The sequence below is a fragment of the Ursus maritimus genome, unplaced genomic scaffold (assembly GCF_017311325.1).
Source record: "Ursus maritimus isolate PB19 unplaced genomic scaffold, ASM1731132v1 scaffold_1, whole genome shotgun sequence".
Lineage (NCBI taxonomy): Eukaryota > Metazoa > Chordata > Mammalia > Carnivora > Ursidae > Ursus > Ursus maritimus.
The window spans coordinates 50424804-50451092 of record NW_024423343.1 but is presented as its reverse complement, the minus strand read 5'-3'; the positions used below and the strand labels follow the sequence as shown (position 1 = coordinate 50451092).

At 37.8% G+C, this 26289-nt stretch overlaps 1 protein-coding gene across 1 annotated transcript in view; it reads left to right on the top strand.

Annotated features, from left to right (window-relative positions):
- The window catches only part of ITGA4 (integrin subunit alpha 4), a 75543-nt gene that overhangs the window by 30625 nt on the left and 18629 nt on the right, over positions 1-26289 (top strand). Inside the window, exons 11-17 of the mRNA XM_040643228.1 lie at positions 867-961; positions 2151-2241; positions 2828-2873; positions 3249-3403; positions 5920-6074; positions 17016-17165; positions 19322-19398. Coding sequence (XP_040499162.1) covers positions 867-961; positions 2151-2241; positions 2828-2873; positions 3249-3403; positions 5920-6074; positions 17016-17165; positions 19322-19398 — 769 coding nt within the window. The remainder of the gene's footprint in view (positions 1-866; positions 962-2150; positions 2242-2827; positions 2874-3248; positions 3404-5919; positions 6075-17015; positions 17166-19321; positions 19399-26289) is intronic.

Here is a 26289-nt window from a genome sequence, read left to right as displayed (position 1 = left end):
CATAATGTGATGTGAATCTCAAGTCATTAAAGTGATGTATTCAGGGGCGCCTGGGTGGCACAGCGGTTAAGAGCGTCCGCCTTCGGCTCAGGGCGTGATCCTGGCGTTCTGGGATCGAGCCCCACATCAGGCTCTTCCTCTATGAGCCTGCTTCTTCCTCTCCCACTCCCCCTGCTTGTGCTCCCTCTCTCGCTGGCTGTCTCTCTGTCGAATAAATAAATAAAATCTTTAAAAAAAAAAAATAAAGTGATGTATTCATTACTTTACAGAACAAATTCACTTTCCAAAATCCAGTTTGCATGTATGTACGTGTGTATACACAGATATCCTTAACAAATACCTTATTTACTTTCATTGGAACAGGAATTTAGACGTCATTTTGCAAATAACATAAAACCCAGAGCTCAAAGAATCTTAGGGTTATAATATTCACAAATGATAATTTATGTGCTGGAGTCTGCTCTAAACACTTTCCATGAGCTATGTCTTATGCTGAGGGGGAGTTCTTTTACCATCCCATGCTGTAGGTGAGGGACCCGAGATATGATGAGGTTAAGAAATGAGTCCAGCTGGGGGTCAGGCTTTGATGGTTTGTCTGTGGAGCCCATGCCCTGACTCATTGTGTTAGAGCACCTCTCAGACCCGTTCACTCTGCTTCTTCAATGCATCGTCGATTCTGCACAGTCCTGTACACTGTTATGATGATATTGTATTTTGTGATACTTTTTCTGTCTAGTGAGTAAAGTATTTTTTTTTTTTGGTAAGGAATTTTCTTATGTGATATGAATTAAGTGTGAAGGTTAGTTTCAGAGTTGCATTCTTTATACTAAGAATTTGTTTTTTCTGCCATTGAAATTCTGGAATAGATGTCGCGATTGGAGCTCCACAAGAAGATGACTTGCGAGGTGCTGTTTATATTTACAATGGCCGAGCGGATGGGATCTCGTCATCGTTCTCACAGGTAGAATACTACTGTTTCCAATGAAGCATTGATAAGAAATGGTTCCTGAAACTTCCAGCGTTAATGGGGATTTATTTTTCTTAGTTTGCTCTTTTAAGTATTTAATATATTCTATCTTACCCTTTTCTTACAGTAACAGTAGGTGGTCCATTTTAAAGTTGTTAATAACTCTTTGAAATCATTTTTTTTTTCTGTAACTAAGAGTTTTGGTTCACATCCATTCTCGTTTGTTTTTAACTTAAGATTTTCTTTGCATTCCACAAATTTATGTTCTGAGATGGTATCCCGTACTGTTTTGAATAAGCCCATGTGGCTTTGATGAACAGTGTCTTGCCTTGTGCCTAAAGCCCCGTGTTTCGGGGAGGTCGCACTTGGAGAGCGAACACATGGGCTCAGGGCACAGCGGCAGGATGGGAGCTTTTAATAACGATCCCTGATCTAACTCTGACGTTACTTTTGTCTTTTGACAAATCAGGGCATTTCAGTGCCTAGAAAACCCTCCATACACATGCAGAGAAGAAAAGTTTTTCTAAAGATACTTTTATGGAAATATGAGCTAATACTGTTATTTTTGATGGAGCAAAATAGGCCAATGGTTCTCCGTATTTAACATGAAAAATCTATACTTGTCCAATAAAAATTACTGATTTTCTTAGCATGCACAGCAGCCTGATACATGTAAATCAGTATCTGGATGTGAAGTTAGACCTATGGCGTGGGAGACACATGTCTGACTTCAGCTGTCACATGCTAGGAAACAGTCTGGCTCACTAGGGTGGCTTTCATCCTAAGCCTGAGTAGTAGGCTCCCTAAGCGATTATGCTTGTCTCCTTTTCCAAATTACTTGTTTGCTTATTCATGTTCATCTGGGAAATAAACACAGAGCCTCAAAGGAGACTGGGGAGAGGGAGTCAAGACTGTCTAAGAAGATCTATACTATATAATTTTCTCTTTGTGATTTTTTTTTTTTCTAGTTACAAAGTGATTCTTTTTTTCTAGTCACAAAGTAGATGTGACCTGCCCAATTCAAGCTGGAACCGTTTGTTTCTCTTAGATGCACGTATCTGACTTGAATGCATTTTGTTGCAAAATGCGCCTGGGTGTTGGAAGGCTCGTTATTTAACTAAATCATTGCTTCTCTGAGATATTAGGCACTCAACAACTGCTTCCTACTCCACTTATCTTTCAGAGAATCGAAGGACTTCAAATCAGCAAATCGTTAAGTATGTTTGGACAGTCTATATCTGGACAAATTGATGCAGATAATAATGGATATGTAGGTGAGTATAAAATCGTATTTCACAAACTGAAATGAGTTCTATTGTGGATGTTGCTCTAGTGTAAAGTACATAAAACTGGCATGGAAAATTTCTGATTTACTGGTAATCGATTTCCTTCATTTTTAAAGCCCTTTTGAATTCAAGGGTGGGTCAGGAACGACCAAATAAGTCATCAGCTTTACAGTGTTAGTTACATTTTATTCTTCGTTCTTGAAAAAATGAAAAGCACCCATGGAAATAAATCAAACATGAGATGCTGAAAAGAAAGACTTCTTTTGTATTTTGAGAGGAGATTCCTAGGTGAATGTTTGTAGTTTAAAAACTGAATGTTTTTAGTAAGCTTAACCTTATATCCTATTTTTATCATAAAGTTTGTTTATAGTAAAGGGATGAATGTTATTATAGATGAATAGACTCAGACAAATGTGGAATGAATCCTCAGATGTAAATATATCTTTTCTAATTAATTTTCTGTAAATGGTGTTTTGATACAGTCAAAAGGTGATACGTAGTTAAGTATTTATGGCTGAAAAATAATTCTCTTTGACTAATGATGTTCATTAATCTGTTGTTTTTCATCCTCCAGATGTGGCTGTTGGTGCTTTTCGGTCTGATTCTGCTGTGTTGCTAAGGTAAGGTTGGTGCATTTCACTGCTTAATGACAGCTGGGCTTACTTGTCAATGACGGGAGGCAATTTTTAAAATCAGCAGTGGTGGTGACCTCATAATGCTTTTTTTTGGTATTCTGAAATTTTATTGAACTTTAGGATACTCTTTCCACCTTACGTGGATATTATAATTAAGCCATCAAGCAAAGTCAATATATTTGGGCATTTAACTGAAAATTTCTCTTGATACATGCACAGAAATGTAATTGAGTATATATGCATGTAGTATTAATAAAGCAATTTCATGAAATTACTTGGACAATGGCAACTGACAAAACAGTTTTTTCTTAAGGAAAAATAATTCTGCAATTACTGTTGCTAATTTTATTTCCTTCTTAGGACAAGACCTGTAGTGATTGTTGAAGCTTCCTTAAACCATCCTGAGTCAGTAAATCGCACAAATTTTGACTGTGTTGAAAATGGATTGCCTTCTGTGTGCATGGATCTAACACTGTGTTTCTCATACAAGGGCAAAGAGGTTCCAGGTTATATTGGTAAGGATGCCCTCACAGAATTTACCCTGCCTGAGCGTGCGCGCCACTCCTTCGTCTCGTGGTCCTCTTCTGAGCCCTCACTGTGACTCACCTTAGAGGCCAATACACCTCTCTGCTTCATCTCTTGGGTTCTCACACTGTTCTTAACAATGAGTGGGGCACCGTGGGAGGCTATAGCTGTCTGGAAGTTATGACAAGAAGAAAAGCAGGAGTAGCACTCGCTATATTAGGGTGAGCTAAACTGAGCTTCAGAGGTAAGATATCTTTAGAAGAGAAAGAACATTCCCACATCTTCACCTCCATTTAAATGGGTCCCTTTTAATAGCTGGAGCTGCCTTAATTGGGAAGTCCGAAGAGGGAGAAGCTTCTTTTCTTTATATCGTATCCTTTGAGTAATTGAAAAAGCTTTTGTCAAATCTAGACCCTGATGCCAATTTCCATAAACAACACACATCTCTTAAGGATTTTCTATGACTGTCAGCTCCTGAGAGCTCTCAGTTATCTGCTGTGGAGAAGGTAGCATTGATATGGCTCATGCAAAATTGTGGTTAATGTCAAATCACATTTATGTGACTTTGTGAACATTACATTTTTTCTAGCAGGTTACATTCCTGTTTTATGTTATACTTAAGCTAGTATTAGAATGACTAATGAAACTAGCCAGTGGTAGGGAAGAAGCATACCCGGGTTTATTATTTGGACATGAATAATATATAAAGTTCATGAGCCGCGCAAGACCCATCAAGAATTGATTGTATTCGTGACCCTGCAGGCTCTCATCAACTAAACCTCATGAAGGGCAGCAAATACACTGAACCAAACTATGGATACATAGTTTCAGAGGTCTCAGTCTGAATTAGCTCGTAACGAGAAGTACTGAATGAGCCTAGTATATCTACTTTAGATCAGACTCATTTTTAATAGTCTGCGGAAGTCCTGGCTAGCTACAGTCGTAGGACAGCGGGCAAAACCTTAACTAAAGTTACAGATCAGAGAAGTGGCAGTGTCAGAGCATGGCCCCAGTAACATAGTAGCAGTCAAACTAATGGACTATCTGAAAAATACACATTAAACAGATAGGACCGTTTGCCTATGAAAAATCAGTGCTTGTCCTACCACCAATTCCATTGTAAGCAGACATTTTTTTAAAATGGTTGAAAACAAATATATGAAACTCATCAGTAATCACAAGCATTGTTACAAATACAAGCTGTACAGTTGCATAAAATGAGTCCTTGGGAGAAATAATTCACATGGTAAGCACGTTTATAAGACCAGGATGTTTTGCCACTTGCTGCAAGTGGATTTTTATTCACCTTTTTAAATTGACTTTTGGTGGGAACTCACAGCGGTGAGTTGCGGGGAGTGGTTTCAAGTGCAGTCCACCTCCGAGACACTGACTCTCCGCTGTTGTAATTTTGAGGCCAATTGATCTGGACTTTGTTATTTATTTTCTAACTAAAAGTAAGTTTAAAAGATTTATTTGAAATTTGTAGGAGTAATACAGGTTTTATACTTAGGTTTCCTTGAAATAAGTAGATAAAATCCTTCCAGAAGAGTAAGTTACTCCTAAAATTAAATAAATTCTTTAAAATATCATTTATGAATTATTGCTCCTATGTAATGACATCTCAGCAAACTATTAGATGTAGCTCCTTTTGCAAAGAACCATTTTTTTAGATTTAAAAAATGGCTCTGACTTTCTTGGTAATATCTGGCTTGGAATTTTTTTGGTTGCTTGTTAATTTTACTTAGATCTTTGCTAATTGAGGATATTCATTAGCAGATGATTATTTACTATGTCAGATTTGAAGTAAATCTTACCATACTGTCAGAATATTGAGAGGATGTCTATATTTTGCACAAAAAAACATTAGAAGATCAAACTGGAAAGCAGTGAAAACACAGAGGAGACTAATCAGGGTCTAGGGCTGGAAAAGGAGACATCTTTGAGTAAACTGTTTACATAGGTTTGACTTTCGAACCACTTGTTCACATGACATTTTAAAAAATAATAGCAAACAGCAACCTCTCAAATCAGAAACAAACAGAAAGAAATGAACCTAACCCTTTACAAAACTAGTTCCGTAACCACACAAGATACATTATCGCAAGTGGCGTGTGAGCGCAGTGTTTTGTCTACGCTTCCTTAGTTGGATATTCTAAGGACAAAAAGGACTTCAGAGGAATCTGAAACTTTACTCAGAACGTTTATTAGTAGTCACAGTTTTATTATTGTAGTTTTGAAACATTTACATGTAGGAAGACTAAGCAAACAAAGATGTTAAAGTAGAAACCTAGAGAAAAGTTTACAGTTTTTTTATAACCATTTTAGCAATTATTATTTTTAAATTGTTTCCTCTTCTATATTTTTGGTTAGTTTTTAAAAGCCATTTAATGAAGAGAATTTAAGGTGTTTCCAGTATTGGGATATAATTTTGACTATTTTCACTTCAAAAAAAAAATGCTTTTAGGTAATTATTTGTATTAATTGCAATTCTCTCTACGTTTTGCAGTTTTGTTTTATAACATGAGTCTGGATGTGAACCGGAAGATAGACTCTCCACCAAGATTTTACTTTTCTTCTAATGGAACATCCGATGTGATTACAGGCAGCATAAAAGTGTCAAGCAGAGTAGCTAACTGCAGAACACATCAAGCATTTATGCGGGTAATGTGAACTCGATTTTATTAATGAATATGTAAACTTCAGTATTATCACTACAGTAAAAATCTTACTGCATTGGTATCCTTTTATAAAAGGTAACGGTTACAAGCAAGTGTGATCCCCGCCTGACCTAGCTGACCTGTTTGTTGTTCAGAGTTAAAATGTTCGACAATCCTGTGACCTGGATCATTCCGAGTCCACTTTTTGCATCTTCTTTATTTCACATTTTTCACGCTTGCCTGCATCACTCTTTTTTAAAGATTGGCTTTTCCTTCCTACAATTGCTAGTTCCATATGCCTGTTTATACCCTTCCCAAAAACTGTACATACTGGTAGCGCTGCTGAGCCTCAGATCTGTTCCCCTGGTAGGGTTTTTTGGGGGCAGGGAGGTGAGAGAGGAAGCAGGGAAGTTGGTCGGTTTCTCATGTGACTCTGGTGAAGCAGAATCCACCATGACTGCTTCTGGATTCGATCTTTGTCCCCATGCCAGCATTGTCAGTGATGTAAGTGGGAGCCTGCGCAGTTGCAGCGTGGTGGGGATCATCTGTGGGCCAGGACAATGGCCCTCAGGATGTTTGGGGGTTTGTCCTGCCAAAGCAGAGCCAATTTCATGTTTTTTATTTAAAAAACTCCTTCCCAAACTGATCGTCCTGTTCCTTGCCTTGATCAATTTTTTTTTCCCCATATGAAGCAGTGCCAGGTCTTTCTCATTAGGGAATGGTGTACTTCATCAGAAAATCTATTGTCACAAAAAAGCCAAACTATTCCCAGGAGCCCTTTCTGGGATTTCAAATGGTAGCCTCAGCTTAGAACTTAATTTTCCCTGAGATAACTTATTTCCAAGCAAATGCAAACGAGCATCAAGACTCTAACACCATTAAATGCTAAGAGTAATAATCCGTATGCTGTTTTCTCACTTCCCTTAACAGTTTTTATTGTTGTACTAGAATAAATCTATTAGACGGTTGAGAGCCAGATGTATGGAATGATATAAATGTAAACATTATTTATATGGTACGGATTAAAGAAGGTTTTTTTTTTAATCCTATATAACTGTGATTTTACTTAGATTAGTCAATCTTGGAGACTATCATTGAGACCATTTTCGAGGCCATTAAAAGGCCCAGCATTAGACATTCACAAAGAAACCTGTTGTGTTGAGTTTGTATCAATGACAGGAAATTGACCTGACTTCTTTAGTCCTGTGTTTCTTGGCATTGTTCCAACAAGTAAGCGTTCATCAAAATCGCACATTTTCATCAGAATAATTTGCACTGGAAAGGACAGTTTAGCAGAGGTTTCTGTGTGGTCGATGCATACTTGTAGCGCTGCCCTGGTATTGGTGGTGGCAGGTCACAGCCCTTGACTTTCGACCCTACTGTCAATGGCAAACAAAAGCACTTACCTCTGGGATTGGTACATAGTAGGGACTTTTTAAAAAAGTGATAGGAACCATTATTAAAATGAAAACTGCTCCAGTTGTGATTTAGGAAGATATGGGAATATAATGGGTGCATTTTCCATCCCCACCAGCATGGTAGCCGGAGGTATTCAGAAACATGAACACGGCTATGATTCTGCAGTCCAAACGAATGGGACAGAAACTGCTACTCTTCTGCCTTCTTAATGATAATAGAGAAGATGAGCAGTTGTCAGGATGCCTGAATTGTCCCTTTGTTCTGTAAAACTTGCCCAGTTTCAGGAGTGTTAATGGGCACATTCTACTTCAGCATTCCTTTCAGTGAAATGAGGTGGCAGTTGATAATTATGCAGCCAGGCCTGTGGCCCCTACTTCTCAGAGGACTCGCTTGCAGTTGGGCACATTTTCCTTGTGTAGTTGTTCCCATTGGTCATACCAGTGAAGCTCCATGTCTCCATCCACACAATTAATTCCATAGGTATTTGAGTACCAGTGTTTCGTCATGTTCCATTTGAGACACTTGTGTATATCAGTGAATGAAAGATAAAAAATATCACTACCCTCACTGAGCTGACAGTCTAGTGGAGTGAGACAAACAACGTGATAAACATGTACACTTTATACCATTTTAGTAGATAAGGGTGATTGAAAGAGGAAAAAGGGCAGAGTACAGGAAATTGTGGAGTGCTGGGGAAGAAATGAAGGGTGCATTTTATTTATTGAAGGATAATTAACATACAGTGTTTAATTAGTTTTAGATGTTCAATATAACTGTTCAACAGTTCTATACGATATTAACCATCACGATAAATGTACTCTTTTCTATACTTTAACTCCGGAGTAGTTAACCTACAGTGTTATATAAGTTTCAGGTGTACAATATAGTGATTCAACAGTTCCATGTATTACTCAGTGCTCATAAGTGTACTCTTAATCCCCTTTATCTGTTGCACCCATGCCCCCAATTTCCCTCTCTCTATTCGAGTCTGTTTTTTGTTTCGTTTTTTTCCTTTGTTAGTTTTGCTTCTTAAATTCCATAAATGAGTGAAATCGTATGGCATTTGTCTTTCTCTGACATATTTTATTCAACATTATACCCTCTAGGTCCATCTGTGTTGTTGAAAATAGCAAGACCTCATTCTTTTTTATGGCTGAGTAATATTCCTCTGTGTGTGTGTGTGTGTGTGTGTGTGTGTGTGTGTGTGTACCACATCTTTATGTATTCATCTATCAGTGACGCTTGGGTTGCTTTCCTGTCTTGGCTATTGTTAATAATGCTGCTGTAATAGGGGTGCATATTTTTTTGAATTAGTGTTTCATTTTCTTTGGGTAGATTCCCAGTAATGGAATTACTGGATCATATGGTAATTCTATTTTTACTTTTTTGAGGAACCTCCAAACTGTTTATCCATAGTGGCTGCACCAGTTTGCATTCCCACCGACAGTCTACAAGGGTTCCTTTTTCTCTACATCCTCACCGATACTTGTTATTTATTATCATTTTGATTCTAGCCATTCTCACAAGTGTAAGATTCTGAGTCTAGCCATATCTATCTCTTGTGGGTTTTTTAAGATTTTATTTATTTGACAGAGAATGCATGTGCGAGCGAGCAGGAGAGCACAAGCAGGGTAAGCAGCAGAGAGAGAGGGAGAAGCAGGCTTCTGGCTGAGCAGGGAGCCCCATGTGGGGCTTCATCCCAGTTCTAGTAGTTTTTGGTAGAGTCTTTAGAGTGTTATGTATATAGAATCATTTCATCTGCAAATAGTGGAAGTTTTACTTTTTCCTTACCAGTGTGGATGCCTTTTATGTCTTTCTCTTGTCGTTGCTGGGTAGGACCTCCCATACTGTGTTGAGTGAAGGTGATGGGAGTGGGCATCCTTGTTTTGTTCCTGTTCTTAGAGGAAAAGCTTTCAGTTTTTCACCATTGGGTATCATTTTAGTTGTGGGTTTTTATATACGGCCTTTATAATGTTGAGGTATATTCCCTTTAAGTCTACTTTGTTGGGAGTTTTTATCATGAGTGAATGTTGTACTTCGTCAGATCCTTTTTCTGCATCTGTCGGGATGATCATAGTTTTTATCCTTTCTCTTATTGATTTGATGTACTGCATTGATTGACTCGTGAATATTGAACCACCACTGCATCCCTGGAATAAATCCCACTTGATTGTGGTAAATGATTTTTTAATGTAGTATTGAATCTGGTTTGCTAATATTTTGTTGAAGATTTTTGCATCTATGTTAATCGGGGAAATTGGCCTGTAATTTTCTTTTTTTATAATGTCTTTATTTGGTCTTGTTATCAGGCTAATGCTGACCTCATAGAATAAATTTGGAAGTTTTCCTTCCTTCCTTCTATGTTTTGGAATAGTTTGAGAAGAATAGATATTAACTATTCTTTAACTTTTGGGTAGAATTCTGTAAATGCTGGGTAGAATTCACCATTAAGTCATCTGGTTGGGAGTTCTTTGATTACTGATTCAATTTCATTGCTGGTAATCGGTCTGTTCAAATTTTCTATTTCTTTCTGATTCAGTCTTGGAATCAGATGTTTCTAGGCATTTACCCATTTCTTCTATGTTGTCCAGTTTCTTGGCATGTAATTTTTTCGTAATATTCTCTTATAATCCTTTGTATTTTTGTGGTGACAGTTGTTTCTCCTTTGTCATCACTGATTTTATTCTGGTCATCTCTCTCATTTTTTTCTTGATGAGTCCAGCCTAAAGATTTATCAATTTGGTTCGCCTTTTCAAAGAACCAGCTCCTGGTTTCCTTGACCTTTTCTGTTGGTTTTTTGTTTGTTTTTGTTTTTTGGTGTCTGTCATTTGCTTGTGCTCTGATCTTTATTATTTCCTTCCTTCTACTGGTGTTGGGTTGTTTGTTCTTGTTTTTCTAGCTCCTTTAGGTGTAAGGTTGAGTTGTTTGCTTGAGTTTTTTCTTGTTCCTCGAGGTATGTCTCTACTGCTATAAAATTTCCCTTTTAGAACTGTTTTTGCTGCATCCTAAAGATATTGGACAGTTGTGTTTTCATTTTCACTTGCTTCCACGTATTTTATTTCCACTTTGATTTCTTGGTTGACCCATTCATTGTTTAGTACCATGTTGTTTAGCCTCCATTTGTTTGTGTTTTTTCCAGGTTTCTTGTACCTGATTTATAGTTTCATATCCTTGTGGTCAGAAAAGATGCATGATATGATTTCGGTCTTATTAAATTTGAGACTCGCTTTGTGACCTACCATGTGATCTCGCCTGGAGAATGTTCCATGTGCACTTGGAAAGAATGTGCATTCTGCTATTTTTGGATAGAATGATCTGTATATATCTGTTAGGTCCATCTGTTCTAATGTGTCATTGAAAGCTACTATTTCCTTGTTGATTTTCTGTTCGGATGATCTGTCCAGTGATACAAATGGGGTGTTAAAGTCTCCTGCTATTACTGTATTCCCATCAGCTTCTTCCTTTATATGTTAATAATTGCTTTATGTATTTTGGTGCTTCCATGTTGGGTGCATAGATACAATTGTTATATGTTTTTTATCCCTTTTCAATCTGCATGTATCTTTAGGTCTGAAGTGGTCTCTTATAGACAGCATGTAGATGGGTCTTGTTTTTGAATCCATTCAGTCACCCTATGTCTTTTGACTAAAGCATTTAGTCCATTTATATTTAAAGTAATCATTGCTGGGTATGTATTTATTGCTATCTTATTACTTGTCATATGGTTGTTTTTATAGTTCTCTGCTCCTTTCTTCTCTTGCTCTCTCCCCTTGTGGTTCAATGGCCCTCTTTAGTGTTATACTTGGATTTCTGTCTCTTGATTTTTGTGTATCTATTACAGGTTTTTGATTTGCAGTTACCGTGAGGATCATATACGACATCCTAAGTATATAGCAATCTGTATTAAGCTGATGGTCATTTAAGTTTAATACCATTCCAAAAGCACTACCTTTTTACTCCATCCTCCACATTGTATGTATATAATGTTATATTTGCATTTTTTTATTTTGTGAGTTCCTTGACTGATTTTTATGGATAAAATTGATTTTACACCTTTTGTGTTTTAAACTCCATATTGGTTTCATAAGTGATTAATCTATCTTTATTGTATGATTGCATCTACCTGTGAAATTGTTCCCTTTCATAACTTTCCTCTAGTGGAAATGTTTAACTCTTTACACCTTACAGTGTTTTATCTGTTGAAATTCTCTTCTACTAGATGTCGCTTTTCCCTCTATGAAAATGTTTTCTTGTCCGTATACGTACGTGACAGTGAATCTCTGTCTTTGCTATATTCATATACACAACTTGATTAGATCTTAGTGACTTCTTAGTACAAGTTCTTAGAACAAGGGATAATTTTGAGGCTGCTTTGATTTAGGGAAACTCAATTAACAATTGGCAGCAGTTTTTAGAAATGTCGGAGCAGCTATGGTGGAGTGAGACTTCCCTTAAGGCTTTTATAGATGATATTTTCTGGTTGATCTTGATAGAATCTCTACATCAAAATATTCACTGATGTTTGAGAAGAAGAAGGGGTGGTAAAGTGGGAAACAAACAAAGTAACAAGATTCTCACCCTGCTTGCCTGTTTCTAATAAAAGGCAGAAATACGTAGCTTAGTCCTCAGATCAGGAACGCCTGTCCCCACTGATATTTGGAGATCCAGTGAGTTCAGTGTCCTTAGCATGTTGTATAATCATGAAGTCAACCTGCCTACATATATATATATAGTACATGAGTTCATTCTTTCCCTTGATTTCTCAAATTTCTGGATTTCTGAAATAAATTTTATTTTGTTATGTAAGTCTTTAGGTGACTTCTAAAACCCATCTTTTTCAATAATAACTTCAAAGAAATGAATGTATGTGTGATTAGTATATTTTATCTGGATTTTATATATTTGTTTATATTGTTAAGCTATACAAGTACATAGCTTGATGAAGTGCCATTTGCTCCAAAGCAGTTATATTTTAGCCACAGCAGACTATGAACTGATCCATATATGAATATATTTCTACTGAAAATCTAAGTACAAGCAAACTATGCTACTACCCTGATGTTATGGTAGTCAAGAAATGGATTAATTATTCCAGCATATGTTAATTCTTGGCTAGACTGCAAGGTTTTTGAAGACAGGATATTACTTTTTGCATGTTTGTATTCTTCTTAGAGGTAATACAACTCATTACATGAGTAGAAATCAATGAGTAGTTTTAAAATTTATGGATGATGTGTTCTCAGTGCCGTTTAAAGAATTCTATAAGGGAAATCTGAGAATGTTCTATTGGTGTTATGGTTAGAGCACCTGTGTTGGGGTGCCATTTTTTCTCAGGATGTTAGTAGTGTCAGATGTTGACAATTCTCCACTTCCCGGACCAAGCTGACTAGCTAGAGCGGTTGTCATTACAAGTGGTGGCGCTGGCTTCAGTTGCAGTCTGTGCCTCTGTCTTCCCTTTGCCCTCCCCAACCCATTTCCCACATTTGTACCAGAGGCGTATTTCAAAAACATAAATCTGATCTTATTCCTTGCTTAAAATTCTTCTGTGTAAGACTTTCTCATCCTCTTTTGAGTGTAGATTGGGTGGTCCTCCTTCTTCTCTACTTGTGTATACATCCATCCGAATGCTTACCCCCCAACACTGTGTGTGGATTTATGGGTTATGGAATGTGACATAGGTATTGACTTTCAGTTTTGTATCCCCAGAGTCTTCCTTCTACACGGCAGACCCATGAATAGATACGTTGAAATGTCTATACCTCAATATCATGTTTCATTCAGTAAACTTCATAAACATTTCTGTCTCCACCCTTTTGGTTTTTTTACTGCATACACACAGTAGGAGGACATGGGCCTACAGCTCTGTTCTCTAGTGGCCATAAATATGAATTTCTTTAAAAGTCAAACAAGAAGGTGGACCTTGTGTAATTTCAGACATGTGCTAATTTGCACGTTTGTGGGTTGCCCTATTTTATGTCATTGTCCATAAAAATGTGGCATGGAATCTTCATTATTTTTAATATAGATAGCACATGCCCATCAAATGAAAAATTGTAAACGAATCTACTTTTTCCCTCCCAAATACTTAATTAGTCACTTCAAGACATTTTTGATATTCTAGCCTTCGTCTTTAGGTGGAGCTGTTAAAGTTAAATAAGTGTGAATATCTGTCAAATACAGTTCTTGCAAGAGTGCACGTACATTTTATATATTGTGAGAAAAGCATAATTAATAGCTAATTAGGATAATGAAAGTAATATACACCAGATGTAGAGAAGACCTTGTGGAAAATTAGTATGAATTAGATAACATGTGATTTGGTCAAAGCAAGCTTGTTGAGAAGATTTAAAACAGTGGACATGTGGAGGGACAATCAGTGGCTGTCTAGCTCCTACTCCTAGGGAATAATTTAATCCAGTTTGCTATTGTAATACTCAGTGCTTCAAGCTGTTCCGTTTTCACAAGTTGATAACTTGGGATTTGGGCCTTGATTTGTAGCATTCCTATACGGTCAAAGTTTCATGTTGAGATGATCACTTATAAAGTAATTTAATAAAATCCTCTCCTTGTATAAGATTGGAAAAGTAATAACAGATCTCGCATACTGATTCATGCTCCAAATCTTCCAGGTACCAATTAATTAATACAAGTCTAATACTTGGTATCTAACTCATTTCCTACTTAATGTTCATTGACTGGCAATGGTCTGATTCTTTTTTTTTTTTTTTCCTTCCAGTTGTTCACCTGAATTCTTATAAGAAACTGGAATTCATTAATTTCTTAATTGGTTGATAGAACTATATTTTGAAGCAGCATATATATAATAAGTCAATATCTAACATCTATTGAGATCTTAAGTGCCAGGCATTTTGCTAAGTGTTTTACAAACATCCTGCTACTGAATTCTCATAATAATAGATATAGATATCATGAGAGTTATCATGATTTCCATTTTCAGATGAGGTAACTGAGCCTAGACAGATGAAGTAATTTGCCTAAGGTTACACAGGCAGTAAGTATTGCACCTGAGATTTGAACCCCAGCCCTGTACCTATAGACCACTTGCTTTTAACCACTATATACATATATTGATAGTTATAAATCATGTAAAAAGAAATAATTACACTTTTTATTTACATAAAGACGTAGAATAGATGTAGTCTTTTATGTGATAAATCATCTTAATTTACTTCATTGATTTTTATCAAGTTACTACAGCACAGCCATCATCTGTATTATAGGAGTTTTTTTCCTACCTATTAGGGATTACTAATTGATGAGCTTTACAAATTATCTGTTCTTTATTTTCTTTTAAGCAGTAATGTTTAAGCCATATTCCAATCTTAAAATGTTCGTAGGTAATAAAAAACCTGGTCCACTAATGTTACATACTAGGAGTTCTGTTAATGACAAAGTCCTGGATCTGCTCAGGAGCTGAATAAATATAAACATCAATTATGGTTTAAGGTAATATATCTAGCCCTGGTGCAAACACTTGAGTCTCTTTAAATGGTCAAAGGAACTTAGTTAAATTTCTTTTTTAAAATGAGAAGAACCAGGGTGCCTGGCTGGCTCAGTTGGTAGAGAATGTGACTCTTGATTTCAGGGTTGTGAGTTCAAGCCCCATGTTGGGTATAGAGATTACTTAAAAACAAAATACTAAGTAAACACATACATACATACATACATACATACCCTATAGATTGAAATGGGTATTTGAAAAGTAGAGTCAAACTGATGTAAAGCTCAGACATCAAAGTATAGTAACAATTCTAGCATCCAAAGAAAAGAAAAAAGAAAAACTGCATAGTTCCACGGAGATAGACTTTACTGATTGTTAACCGCCTTCTCAAATCCTGAGATCATTTCTACATTTAATTTTTGTGGCGCTGAAGATACTTGTTTTATAGATTTGTCATCAACGTCTTATTTCATGAAATTTAATTGTTTCCTGAATTCTGATACAAATTCTCATAGATTACTTTATCTGTAAAATCTTATTTGCCCACCTACTTAGATAAGGAGAAAAAGAAAGTCATCTATTTTGTTTAGTATACTTTGAAAATCTCATTTTTGTCTAGAGAGGGCTGGGTTAAGTGCTCAGAGGTACTATGTTTTTATGCATTACTGATTCCCCCCCACCCCCGTAGAGGTGAGATTCAAGAACAACTGCTTTCAAAGTTACTTCCCTGTCAGCTGTTTTACTGCTTGTGCATATATGTACGTTAGCAAATCATTTTGATAGTATGTGGTATATTCTAATCAAGGAGGCTAGTGAATAATCAAATAAAAAATATTTACATGAGAAAATATTTTTAAAAGAAAAAAATAATGCCCACACATAGAAATTCAGATTAAAATATGTGAATTGAAAATCAGTGTAATGAACTCAAGAGCTGTTTCTCTAGGGGCAGAATACAAGACATTTTTAAAATAATTCAAAAAAGGGATGCCTGGGTGGCTCAGTCAGTTAAGCAGCTGCCTTAGGCTCTTGGTCTTAATCTCAGGGTCCTGGGATTGAGCCCCACATGGGCCTCCCTGCTCAGCAGGGAGCCTGCTTCTCCCTCTCCTCCCTGCTTGTGCTCTCTCTCCCTCCCTCAAACAAATAAAATCTTAAAAAAAAATCATTAAAAAGGTTTTTGACCACATATAAATAAGATTACAAATGAGAAATGCTGTGTAAAAATTAGTAAGATACTAAATTTAAAAGAATGTCTTGCAGAATGGATAGCAGAATGGATCCGAAATGGTTACAATTCCTGTATAATTGATAAATAATTCAAGAACTTTCTTTGTGAAGTGTTAAAAGCAAAATAAACTTAGAAAAATTGTAAGAACGAATAAAATACAGTTAAGTGACTAGGATAAAAGATTAATATATAAAGCAAATAACTTTCCCACATACCATTGGTAACCTACTTAAAAATATAATTGGAAAAGCTCCATAAAGAATAGAAAAAAAGGATGTGTTTCATAATAAATATGAAATCAAATGAATCAAATTGAATTAAAATGCTACTGAGACATAAAAAAACTCGAATAAATTGAGATATCCTATTTCTACAAGTTTACTACAGGGAAATGTTAAATAGAATAAAATGCTGATTAGTACTTTGAAGTGATTTACAAAGAGTTTATAATGGAAAATTCTTACGTTATGTCAAGTGATAAAAAGTATGCATAGAAAATATCATGAAAGAAAATATGTCCAAATGTAAAACTATGTAACTATTATAGGATGGATTTTTTAAATTTTTATACTTGTTTTTTTTCTAATAAACATGCATGCTTTTGTAATGTGAAAAAATACACACATTCAGTGTATTTTAACAATTTAGTTGGAAAGGTAAACACTTCCTTTACCTTTTCCATGTTGTTTGACTTTAATGCAGGAATGGAGGAACTTTCTACATATAGATAGATAGATATAGATATAGATATAGATATAGATATAGATATAGATATAGATAGATTTAAATTTACATGATTGTTTTTATTTCTAACTTATGGTTTTAAATTTCCTTAGAAAGATGTGCGGGACATCCTCACCCCAATTCAGATTGAAGCTGCTTACCACCTTGGGCATCACGTCATCAGTAAACGAAGTACAGAAGAATTCCCACCACTTCAGCCAATTCTCCAGCAGAAGAAAGAAAAAGACATAATTGAAAAAACAGTAAGAATATTTTCCTTTATTCAAAACATGATGTGCATGTAACTAAGTTATTTTTTGAAACATTGCATAATTCTGGGGAAATGAATTATCTTTATGAATTCTTTAAAAATTTTTATAATTTTTTTAATATATAAAGATTTATGGTATGTCTTATTTTCCAACTTTATTTTTTATATTCCCTTTAGGATATTGTACTGAATATTTTAAAATACGCATTTAGTCCCAGCAATGGCTTCCCGTGTACATGAGATGTTAATTTTCTTTCCTTGATTCCTTGCCCATGAGGAAAATACATTGCTAGGGAGCACTCATAATGACAGTGAGTCACATGCATGAGGTTTTTCTTGCCCTTTTTCATTTTCTGACTCCTTCTCTCTCATTTTGTCTCCCTCTCATTCACTCTACCCAGAGTCATTCATGTCTTGGTAGGCAAGTTCCCTTGCTGGCTTTTACTCATCTATAAACATAAGTATTTCTGTTACACAACAATTTCTCTTTCAAATTCAACTATCGGCTTTTCAGCCCTGTCCCAGGATCCATTGCATTTTGAGATGCATCTTGCATTCTAACCAGTGAACAGCCTTCTCTAATGTATCCCAAAATATCTCTGTTTCACTGGAAATGTTTATTCCCAGGAGTCCAGTTGTTTGGACTTTTACTGTCCAACAACACAAAGACCTAGTCAACAGGATGTTTGGGGGCATGGTGAAAACATTCATTAAAGCATTTGCTAAAGGCACAAGGAATGTAAGAGGCAGAAGAGACACTCAAAGGGCTGGTTCGTGTCCTGTCTAGACAAACTGCTCGTAATTTACTTGAAGGTGTTTGAGCTTACAATCATGACTCTAGAACACTAGATCAAGTGAACATAATAACTTAAGGCAACTTTTCTCGATACCCTTATAAATCTATCTGTGGACGTCAGTGTTCTCTCTTCTGTTGAATTTAGTTGTCAATATCAACTCTTCTTAACTACGTTGAATAATGAAAAACACAACGTTGTAAGTACATAAGCCCAAACCTTAGCAACTGGTAGTTACGTTAGAATAAAATTCTACCTTTTGATTTTTTAGAGCACCATGCTTTATAAATAAGAGTGATAGAAAAAAAATCATATCTACCTAATCATTTGGAGAAAGATTTACGCTTCTCTTCTGCCTCACCGAGTCGAGGCTGTCTGTGGTCGGGCACGCTATTTACCAACATGCTAGTCATTTCCACTTAGTGAACCTAGCTCCTTCTTGGACTTTTAGATTTCTCTTAGGATCTCTCCCTTTTCACCCATTCCCCTCAGCTTCCTTTTTCTCTCTCTCTACTCTTTTGTCTATCTTATACCTCAGGTTTTCCCATGTACCTTTTAGTGTCTCTGAGTCCTATTAAAATGCTCCAAGTTAAATAAATTCTGGACCCCTGAGGGTCGACTGTTGTTTAATTTTGTTCAACGTGTCCTCAAAGTAAAATTTCTAAATTTCTACACTTTGTTTCCAATAAGTATAAGCCCATTGTCCTACCATCTGTAAAATGTAAGTGCCATGTTTCTTCGTAATAAGTGGGATCAAATATACCACCAGAAAATTGAGAGGAACTCCACAAAGAACATCTTGGTAGCACAGGTTTTTGTTTTTTTTTTTAAGATTTTATTTATTTATTTGACAGAGATAGAGACAGCCAGTGAGAGAGGGAACACAAGCAGGGGGAGTGGGAGAGGAAGAAGCAGGCTCATAGCAGAGGAGCCTGATGTGGGGCTCGATCCCGTAACGCCGGGATCACGCCCTGAGCCGAAGGCAGACACCTAACCACTGTGCCACCCAGGCGCCCCTTGGTAGCACAGGTTTTAAACACTTACCTTTAAAACTTTCCCTCAGTTTGGTTAAACTCATTTTTTTCATAAACATTATAAAAGAAACAAAATTTTTTTTTCCATTTAACAAATTTAGGCCTTCAATTTACCTATTGGAAGAATCAGTTCCTTTAGTCCTACAGTGGCCATTTAAACCTGTGACTAATCCTCAAATCGAACTCTTCAAAAGGGACAAAATAAGGCATTATCAATTTTATTTCATTTTTCTCATGTATCGTAGATGTCTTATTCTTAAAATAGAAGTATCTCAGATTGTTGAACTACCATAAAAAATACTGTCCTATTTTATTTCCAGATACACTTTGCAAGATTTTGTGCCCATGAAAATTGTTCGGCTGATTTACAAGTTTCTGCGAGAATTGGATTTTTTAAGTAAGTGTAGTTTACTGTTACTCACCAAGATGGGCAATGGGGGTGTGCTTGTGGGTTCTAAAGAGAGTACTCCTCAGGGTTTAGCAGCATTCAAAGAATTGGAAAAAAACAAAAACAAAAACAAAAAAACCACTCTCCTGAAAGAGATTGATTTATATGTCACTCACAGAACACAGATACTCAGAGGTGATTGTAGTTATGTTTAGACATGTGTAAGTGCCTATTAATAGAGTTTTGGTGGCAAAATGAGCTAACGTTCACTAACATATAATGCTTAGTTTTTTTATCATCCCAAAACTGGTTACATAAGTCAGACTGAAGTACAAAACAAAAGTAATTGCTAAATGTGTATGACAACATTTGAAAGGGAATAAACCACCTTCCTTGTCTAAATTCACAGAAGAGGGAATAGTAAAAAGAAAACACGTGTATCATGCTAAGAAAAATGTCTCCTCAGCACACAATGAAAATCAGATAAATGTTGGCTGCTGTTACTATATTATGGGAAATAAGCCATTGCAATTTTGTATCCTATATCTAATATGATATATATCATAGATTAGATTAGATATTAGATAATCTAAATATCCTATTTTGAAATTGGTCTGCGTGCTAGTGAGAAGATGTGGAAAATGACCAGAGAGAGAGAATCCATACTGAGGTTGAGGGTCTGATAGGGTACAGGGAGTGAAAGAGGGGAAGGAGGCGTCAGTGACAGGACAGGAAAATGGGAAACTATTTTGGGGAGCCGAGGATATAAAGGACACAAGTTTAAATTGGGGCATGTTTAATTTGGTGGGATTTCTGTATGCAGTTTTCCACTTGAAAATCTAGCTCAGGATTGTATTTGGAAGTCGTCTACACGTTCGCAGTTTGTGAGCATGCAGGGACTGGGGGTGGGGAATGTGTGGAAATGTGAATTTCACAGAGAAAACAACTAAGGATCAAGTTGGGGAGGGGACAGTTTTATTTAACAATTTTAACAAGAATAGGGAGTCTCTGGGGGAAACTGATATCCTCAGAGAACCAGGAAAACCAAATCCATAGTGAAAGAGCCAATGGAAAATATAGAAAAGGGACTTAATATAGTAAAATTTTGTAGAGAGATCAGATAGCATAATGGCTGAGGAAAGGTCACGGGAATTGGCATTTAAAATGTGACTGGTGAGAAAAGGATGTCCCTGGCAACTTTTAAAGTGGAAATTTCATTGCAGCAGTAGCCAAGTGACAGTCCGTGTTGAAAGGGAAAAAGAATATCCTGGGGACGAGTAGGTTCCACTGGAGAATTTTTATGTAGCGATGAAATGTGTTATTTATTTAATCATGGGAAGACACGAACGTGTGTGAGGGTCAAAGGCAGAGAGAAGACTAAAGAGAAGAGGGAAGTGCGCTTCAAGTGAGGGCGCGTTCTTCAGACTCGACCAGAGCCCGCCTCCGAAGGGTCTGGCAGCTGCTCACTTCGCCTCTTGCCCATCCTTTGCTTTAAGCTCCACATCGACATCAAACTCGCGTTCCCCTCCGACTTCTCTAGCTCTTTCTCAGTTGTGTTTTGAGGATCTTTGATTTTGGCTCTCTTGGCTTCCCAAGAAGATACTTTAAGTCTTCTCACCCCTTTCTCACACCCCCCTATTTTCGCTGGGTAATCATGCCCACAGCTGTGACCTCACCTGGCCTGTCTACACTGCTGATGCTCAAATCATATCTCAGAGTTCCACGCCCACACATGGAGCTGTCCGTTAGACATGTCCTCTTGGGTGCCCAGTCACTATCCACCGGTGACACAACCATTAGTCACCAGAGCCAACAACCTGGAGCTCAACCTGCGTTTTCTCTTTCTTATCCCTGACATACAGTAGATTCCTGAGTTCTGCGATACTACCGCTACAGGTGTATTTTATATATCCATCGTGCCTGCCTCTCTCACGCTCGCTTGCACTCGCTCACTCTCTCACGCTCTCTCTGGCTCTTGCTGCAAACCAGGTGCTCAATATCGTACCTGGGTCACGAGGCTTTCCCACTTTCTGGGCTTCTCACCTCTGATTTTACATTATTCTAATTCCTCGACTGTGGTATTTCCAGAGTGTGAGCTTTCTATCATACATTCTGATAACAAGGCTCCATGGGCTCATTAAAACTTAAAATCTAAACTCCTTAATGCTCATTCTCAACCATGCCACGGGACTTTTTTCCCCATCGATGGCAGAATACTTGGAGTTGTTTGGCTACGCCTGCTTCCCAAGCCTCTAATCTCTTTGTTCCTTCCACTTATCTACCTCATTAACTCTCATTTGTCTTATAAATCTCAGCTGTTTGTCTTTGTCTCTGGCCCTGGTCCCATTGCACCTACCCTCACCACCATTATTGTCTGTCTCCACACTCTCCTGTGAGCTGCATCAAGACAGGTTTCTGTCTTTTCATCTTAGTGTTCCCAGGGCCCAGCACAGTGCTGGGAATGCTGTAGGTGACTAATGGTTGTTTGCTGAGAATGGAACAAGGTTCTAAGGAAACAACATAAACTGGGATCGGACTCGGATGGAGGAGTTAGCCTTAGACAGAAGTTAAGATTCTCTTTACCTTGAGGTAAGAAACTATGAAAAAAAAAAAGGTGCTTGACATAGATGAAGAAATCTCAGTTTGGCAAGAAAGGAAATATAGAGAATTCAGGGATGACCAGGATAAAAAGCGAGTTAATATATGGAAAGTGAGGGCTTTGAGGATGGATTTGGGAACTTGAAGGGAATGGGAAAAGATTCAAAATAGCTGTTAAGATAAACGGGATAGGAATGAGTAAAAAGGTTGACAAACAGTGTTGAGCACCCTGCCGGGGCGGGATCACATATGGCAGAGAACAAATTAATTCTTCTCACTTAGGCAATGCCAACATAGCCTTGAGCATCCACAGTTGAGCGCCAAGAAGCCCTAACCTATTTGATTTATAATTGGACTTTACACTTAAATTATCCAGATTGGCTGCTCAGAGAACCCAAAACCAATGACTACTAACTACTTTGTGTCCCAGCACGGAGTGTGGTGCCTTTGTTGAGTCATTAGATGAATAATTTACAACCTTCCCATTCATGTATTTATTTTCTTCCTCACATGCTTAGTTTTCTTGGTGTTTTTGCTGTCACAGGCCTTTGATAAGAGCTGTGTGGGTGAAAGCTTATCTAAGCTATAAATAGTGTTTTCATTTTCTTAAATCAGACACTCCCACTGTCCCCTTTGTCATCTTTCTCTGCAACTGCAGTGGCCTATGAAAAAAAATGGGACATTGAAGTTGATGTGCAAATATTAGTAAGAATAGTTCTTTCCTGAAGAATGAAATTACGTCTTAATAAGATATGAAATTATTTGTTTTCAGTACGTATTTTCTCACAGTAAGAAATTGTTACCTACTTTACATTTCTTTTTACTTTGAAGTGATAATGGATTTGACAGACTTCAAGAAATATGATTTTAAACAGCAGCCAGTGGTGGGGAAGGCATTGTCTCTGAAGGTGTGGTCTTTGAGTCTCCTTCATGAGAATCACCTGAAATGCTTAATAGAAATGCAGTTTTCTAGGCCCCAGACCATCCAGAACAGAATCTATGGGCACCAGGCCAGACATGCTCAGCATCAGTAGGGCTCTGAGTGGTTTTTATCAAACTAAAATCTGGGTTGCAATGTGGTGGTGGTGAAGTTTCAGATCTAGAGTCAAGCTAACCTGGTTCAAGTTTATCTACCATTTACTAGCTGAATGACCTTTTTAGAGAAGCCTTTGACTTCCTTAAGCCTCTTTCCTCATTGATAAGGTACAATAGTACCTACTCCATAAGGCTGTTTCAAAGATGAAATGCAATACTGCAAACCATGTGCATAGCACAAAGCCTGAAATACACGAGGGTTCGTCAAAGTTATTCTTGGTAACATTGTTATTGGGATATGGGTAGACCATGATTTAAGGAAAAAAAGTTTTAGTGTGGCCGTAAAATGAAATACTGCCACTGAATCCTAAACATTTTCTGCATGTGGACTGGTTGTTTCTCCAGAGTTTCTTTCGGTCCCAAGAAAGCCGCTGATGGACTGGGTCAGTAGTTGGCCGCTTTGTGAGGTTTGAAATGGCACGGGTGCCAGTGAAATGTGTAGGTCCCACATGTTTTTGCATCGACTAGGGAAGTTACAGGCTATCTCTGTTAGGTGAATGATAACTTATTTGAGGAATTTTCACATGAAAATTCTCTTCATCAATCTTGAGGCCCACAGTGAAGGGTTCTGACACACTGTTCTGCCTTGTAATAAATTGTACTCGATCAGAGAAAAATATGCCTCTCCCACATAGAAGCCCTCTCTCCCTGCTCGGGAGCGGTAAGCACGTGTTACGCTGGCTCTGTACATTCTCCTGGTTGTAACGCCACTGGCACTAATGGCATGCATGTGCCTCTGAGCTGCAGACCTGCTGCAGGTCAATGCATTTCCTCAGCAAAGAACACTAGTTCCTGAGAACATCCGTAACGGACTGCCCACAGCAAACTGAGCAGCGCATGCGCACACTGTCGCAGGTGCTCGTTAACTTCGGCTGCTTCCTGAATGTCTAAATCCTCAGGACGGTCAGCCCCGATCAAATGGGCTTGCACAACAGAATGAAGATGAGCAAATATGATTTTATCAAGATTACAGACGTAATAGCAGGTATTAGCCATCACGTGCGTGGGCAGTTTAAAATCAAGGCTTTCTTAGAGATGACTGATCTAGACGACACTACTTCCCTTCTCTACCGCAGTCATGCGCCCCGTGGAAGCTGCGTAGGCTTTTCCTGGGCAAGTGTGTCCTTTATCAGTTAGGACTGCTCTTAACTGCAGGTAACAATACTTGATGAATCATGACTTAAATAATAATAATTATGTGTAATAAGCAGGAGGTGGCTACAGGCTTAACGGGCAGCTGCCAAAATCTGGACATGCGTGGTTATCTTTCCAGTTTTCTTGGCTTTTCCCTCATAGTTCTCCAAAGGCTGTAGCAGCATCAAGGTTCCCAACAAAAGAAAAGGGGCAAGAGCAAAATTCTGTGTCCGCCTGAGGCTGCCTTCTAGGAAGGGAAGCACCTTAGCAGACCTCTTACTCTGATTTACAAGACCTTGTCACGTGCTCATCCCTGAATTATCGTAGGTCAATCATAATTCATTCCCTGAAGCTGAATGAGGGGCTTCTCTTCTGCAACAGCTAGGGAGTCCTGCCTTCTGCCTGAATAATCTGGGGTTCTTTTAGCAGCTGAGAAGGGAAACTACTGTTGGGTAGACAGCGAGCAATGTGCGATATCTGCCACTATGCTGTTTGTGCCCACAAGAGCAAGTCTATCAAAATTACCCATGTTTAAAGTGGAGATGGTAGGAATATATGCCTCATTGATCTCAGAGTCTTGAAAGATGAATTATATCCTTCATACATTAAAACATGCTAATTACTAATTGTATCTTCCAATCTATGTTCTCCTGCTCTACTCCTCGGGACCTCAAGGAGTCCGCCTTTATTGAAGTGCAGTCTCCTTAAATGTCAGTTAACTGACATATTCTAGTTGATGAGAATTTTCCAGTATTTTCTTTTTCCCTGAAGTCAGTAGCAAAAAGAGGACATGATTTCAGATGGGCCTGCAAGCCACCTGCTGCAGGCTAGTTTTTTGTCAAAGAAATGACTCCCGTACCTTGACACAGGTACATCTCCGTTTGCATTATATTTTGTTCTAGCATCTTGATTAAAAGCATGTTAGCTGTGAAGCCCTAATTCATCTTATCAAAGCAAACTACATTCATTATCCTGAGACATGGGAAGAATTTCTTGCAAAATAAAACAATATTGTTCACTTAGGGAAAACATGGAGCCTGCTGCCGAAATCCATCATTTTTCTATTCTTCCTCTTTCACTTATTAAGTTATGATTCTGTATGTACACAGTACCTTGATTTGTTTAAATTATGTGGATTCTGGGCTGCTTTGTAAATTTCAAGCGTGCATTATGCATGTTTTAATGAAGAATGAACCATGATTCCCGGGGAAAGCTTCGGTTCAGCCTTGTCGCACTTCCAGATGTGCACCTGGTCCTTTCTTCCATCTCACGTAAAAAGCTGGTGGGTATCTTTCTGACGGCACCTTGTTAATGAATCAAGATACAGTAAGACATATATTGAAAAAAGTAGAATCGTAATTATGGTAATGTGGCAAAATAGCTTAAAAATGGAAAATAAACCGGGAGTCTGGCTGCTGAAATGTGAACACTGTGTTTTCTCCTTAATTTGCTGTTGTCTTGGAACCTAGCTGTTTATGCAGTGCTCTCACCTTCTGTTGCTTGTCTAAGTGCCAACTTCTTTCCCAAAGGTGCTCAGTGACTAATGCTTTGGTTTCAAGCCAGAATATTTTATAAATGTCTATTTCTAGGCAGCTCTTCCACAAGTCTTAATTAAACTTTAATGTCAAGCTGAAGTTTACTTTTAGAACCTCTTTGGTTCCTTCAGTTGTAACATGATTGCAGAGCAGTGGGGGGAATGTAGGACCTCCGTGTTCTCGCACATTTGTTTCCTCTCTGCCACCTAACGCCGTGCCACCAAGATATGCACTTCAGTAACACAAAGGTTTACAACACAAGCATGAGTAGATCACAGGCATTCCCTAAAATGGTGGGAGAAATAGCGTGCTGTCACTGAGTCCGGTCACTCTACCCTGGAAGGATTGTTGTGGTGTAGGATTCCTGTTTTGTTAGTTTTTACACATCCTTCCAGAAAAGATCCAACTTCTCACACCGAGGGATCAGAAGCTAGAGATGCCACGCACCAACATGTTCTTAGTTCCTTCCTCCTCGATGTCTCCAGTACCAACCCAGGAATTCTGAGGTCTGGGGCGGGGGGGGGGGGGGGGGGGGGGG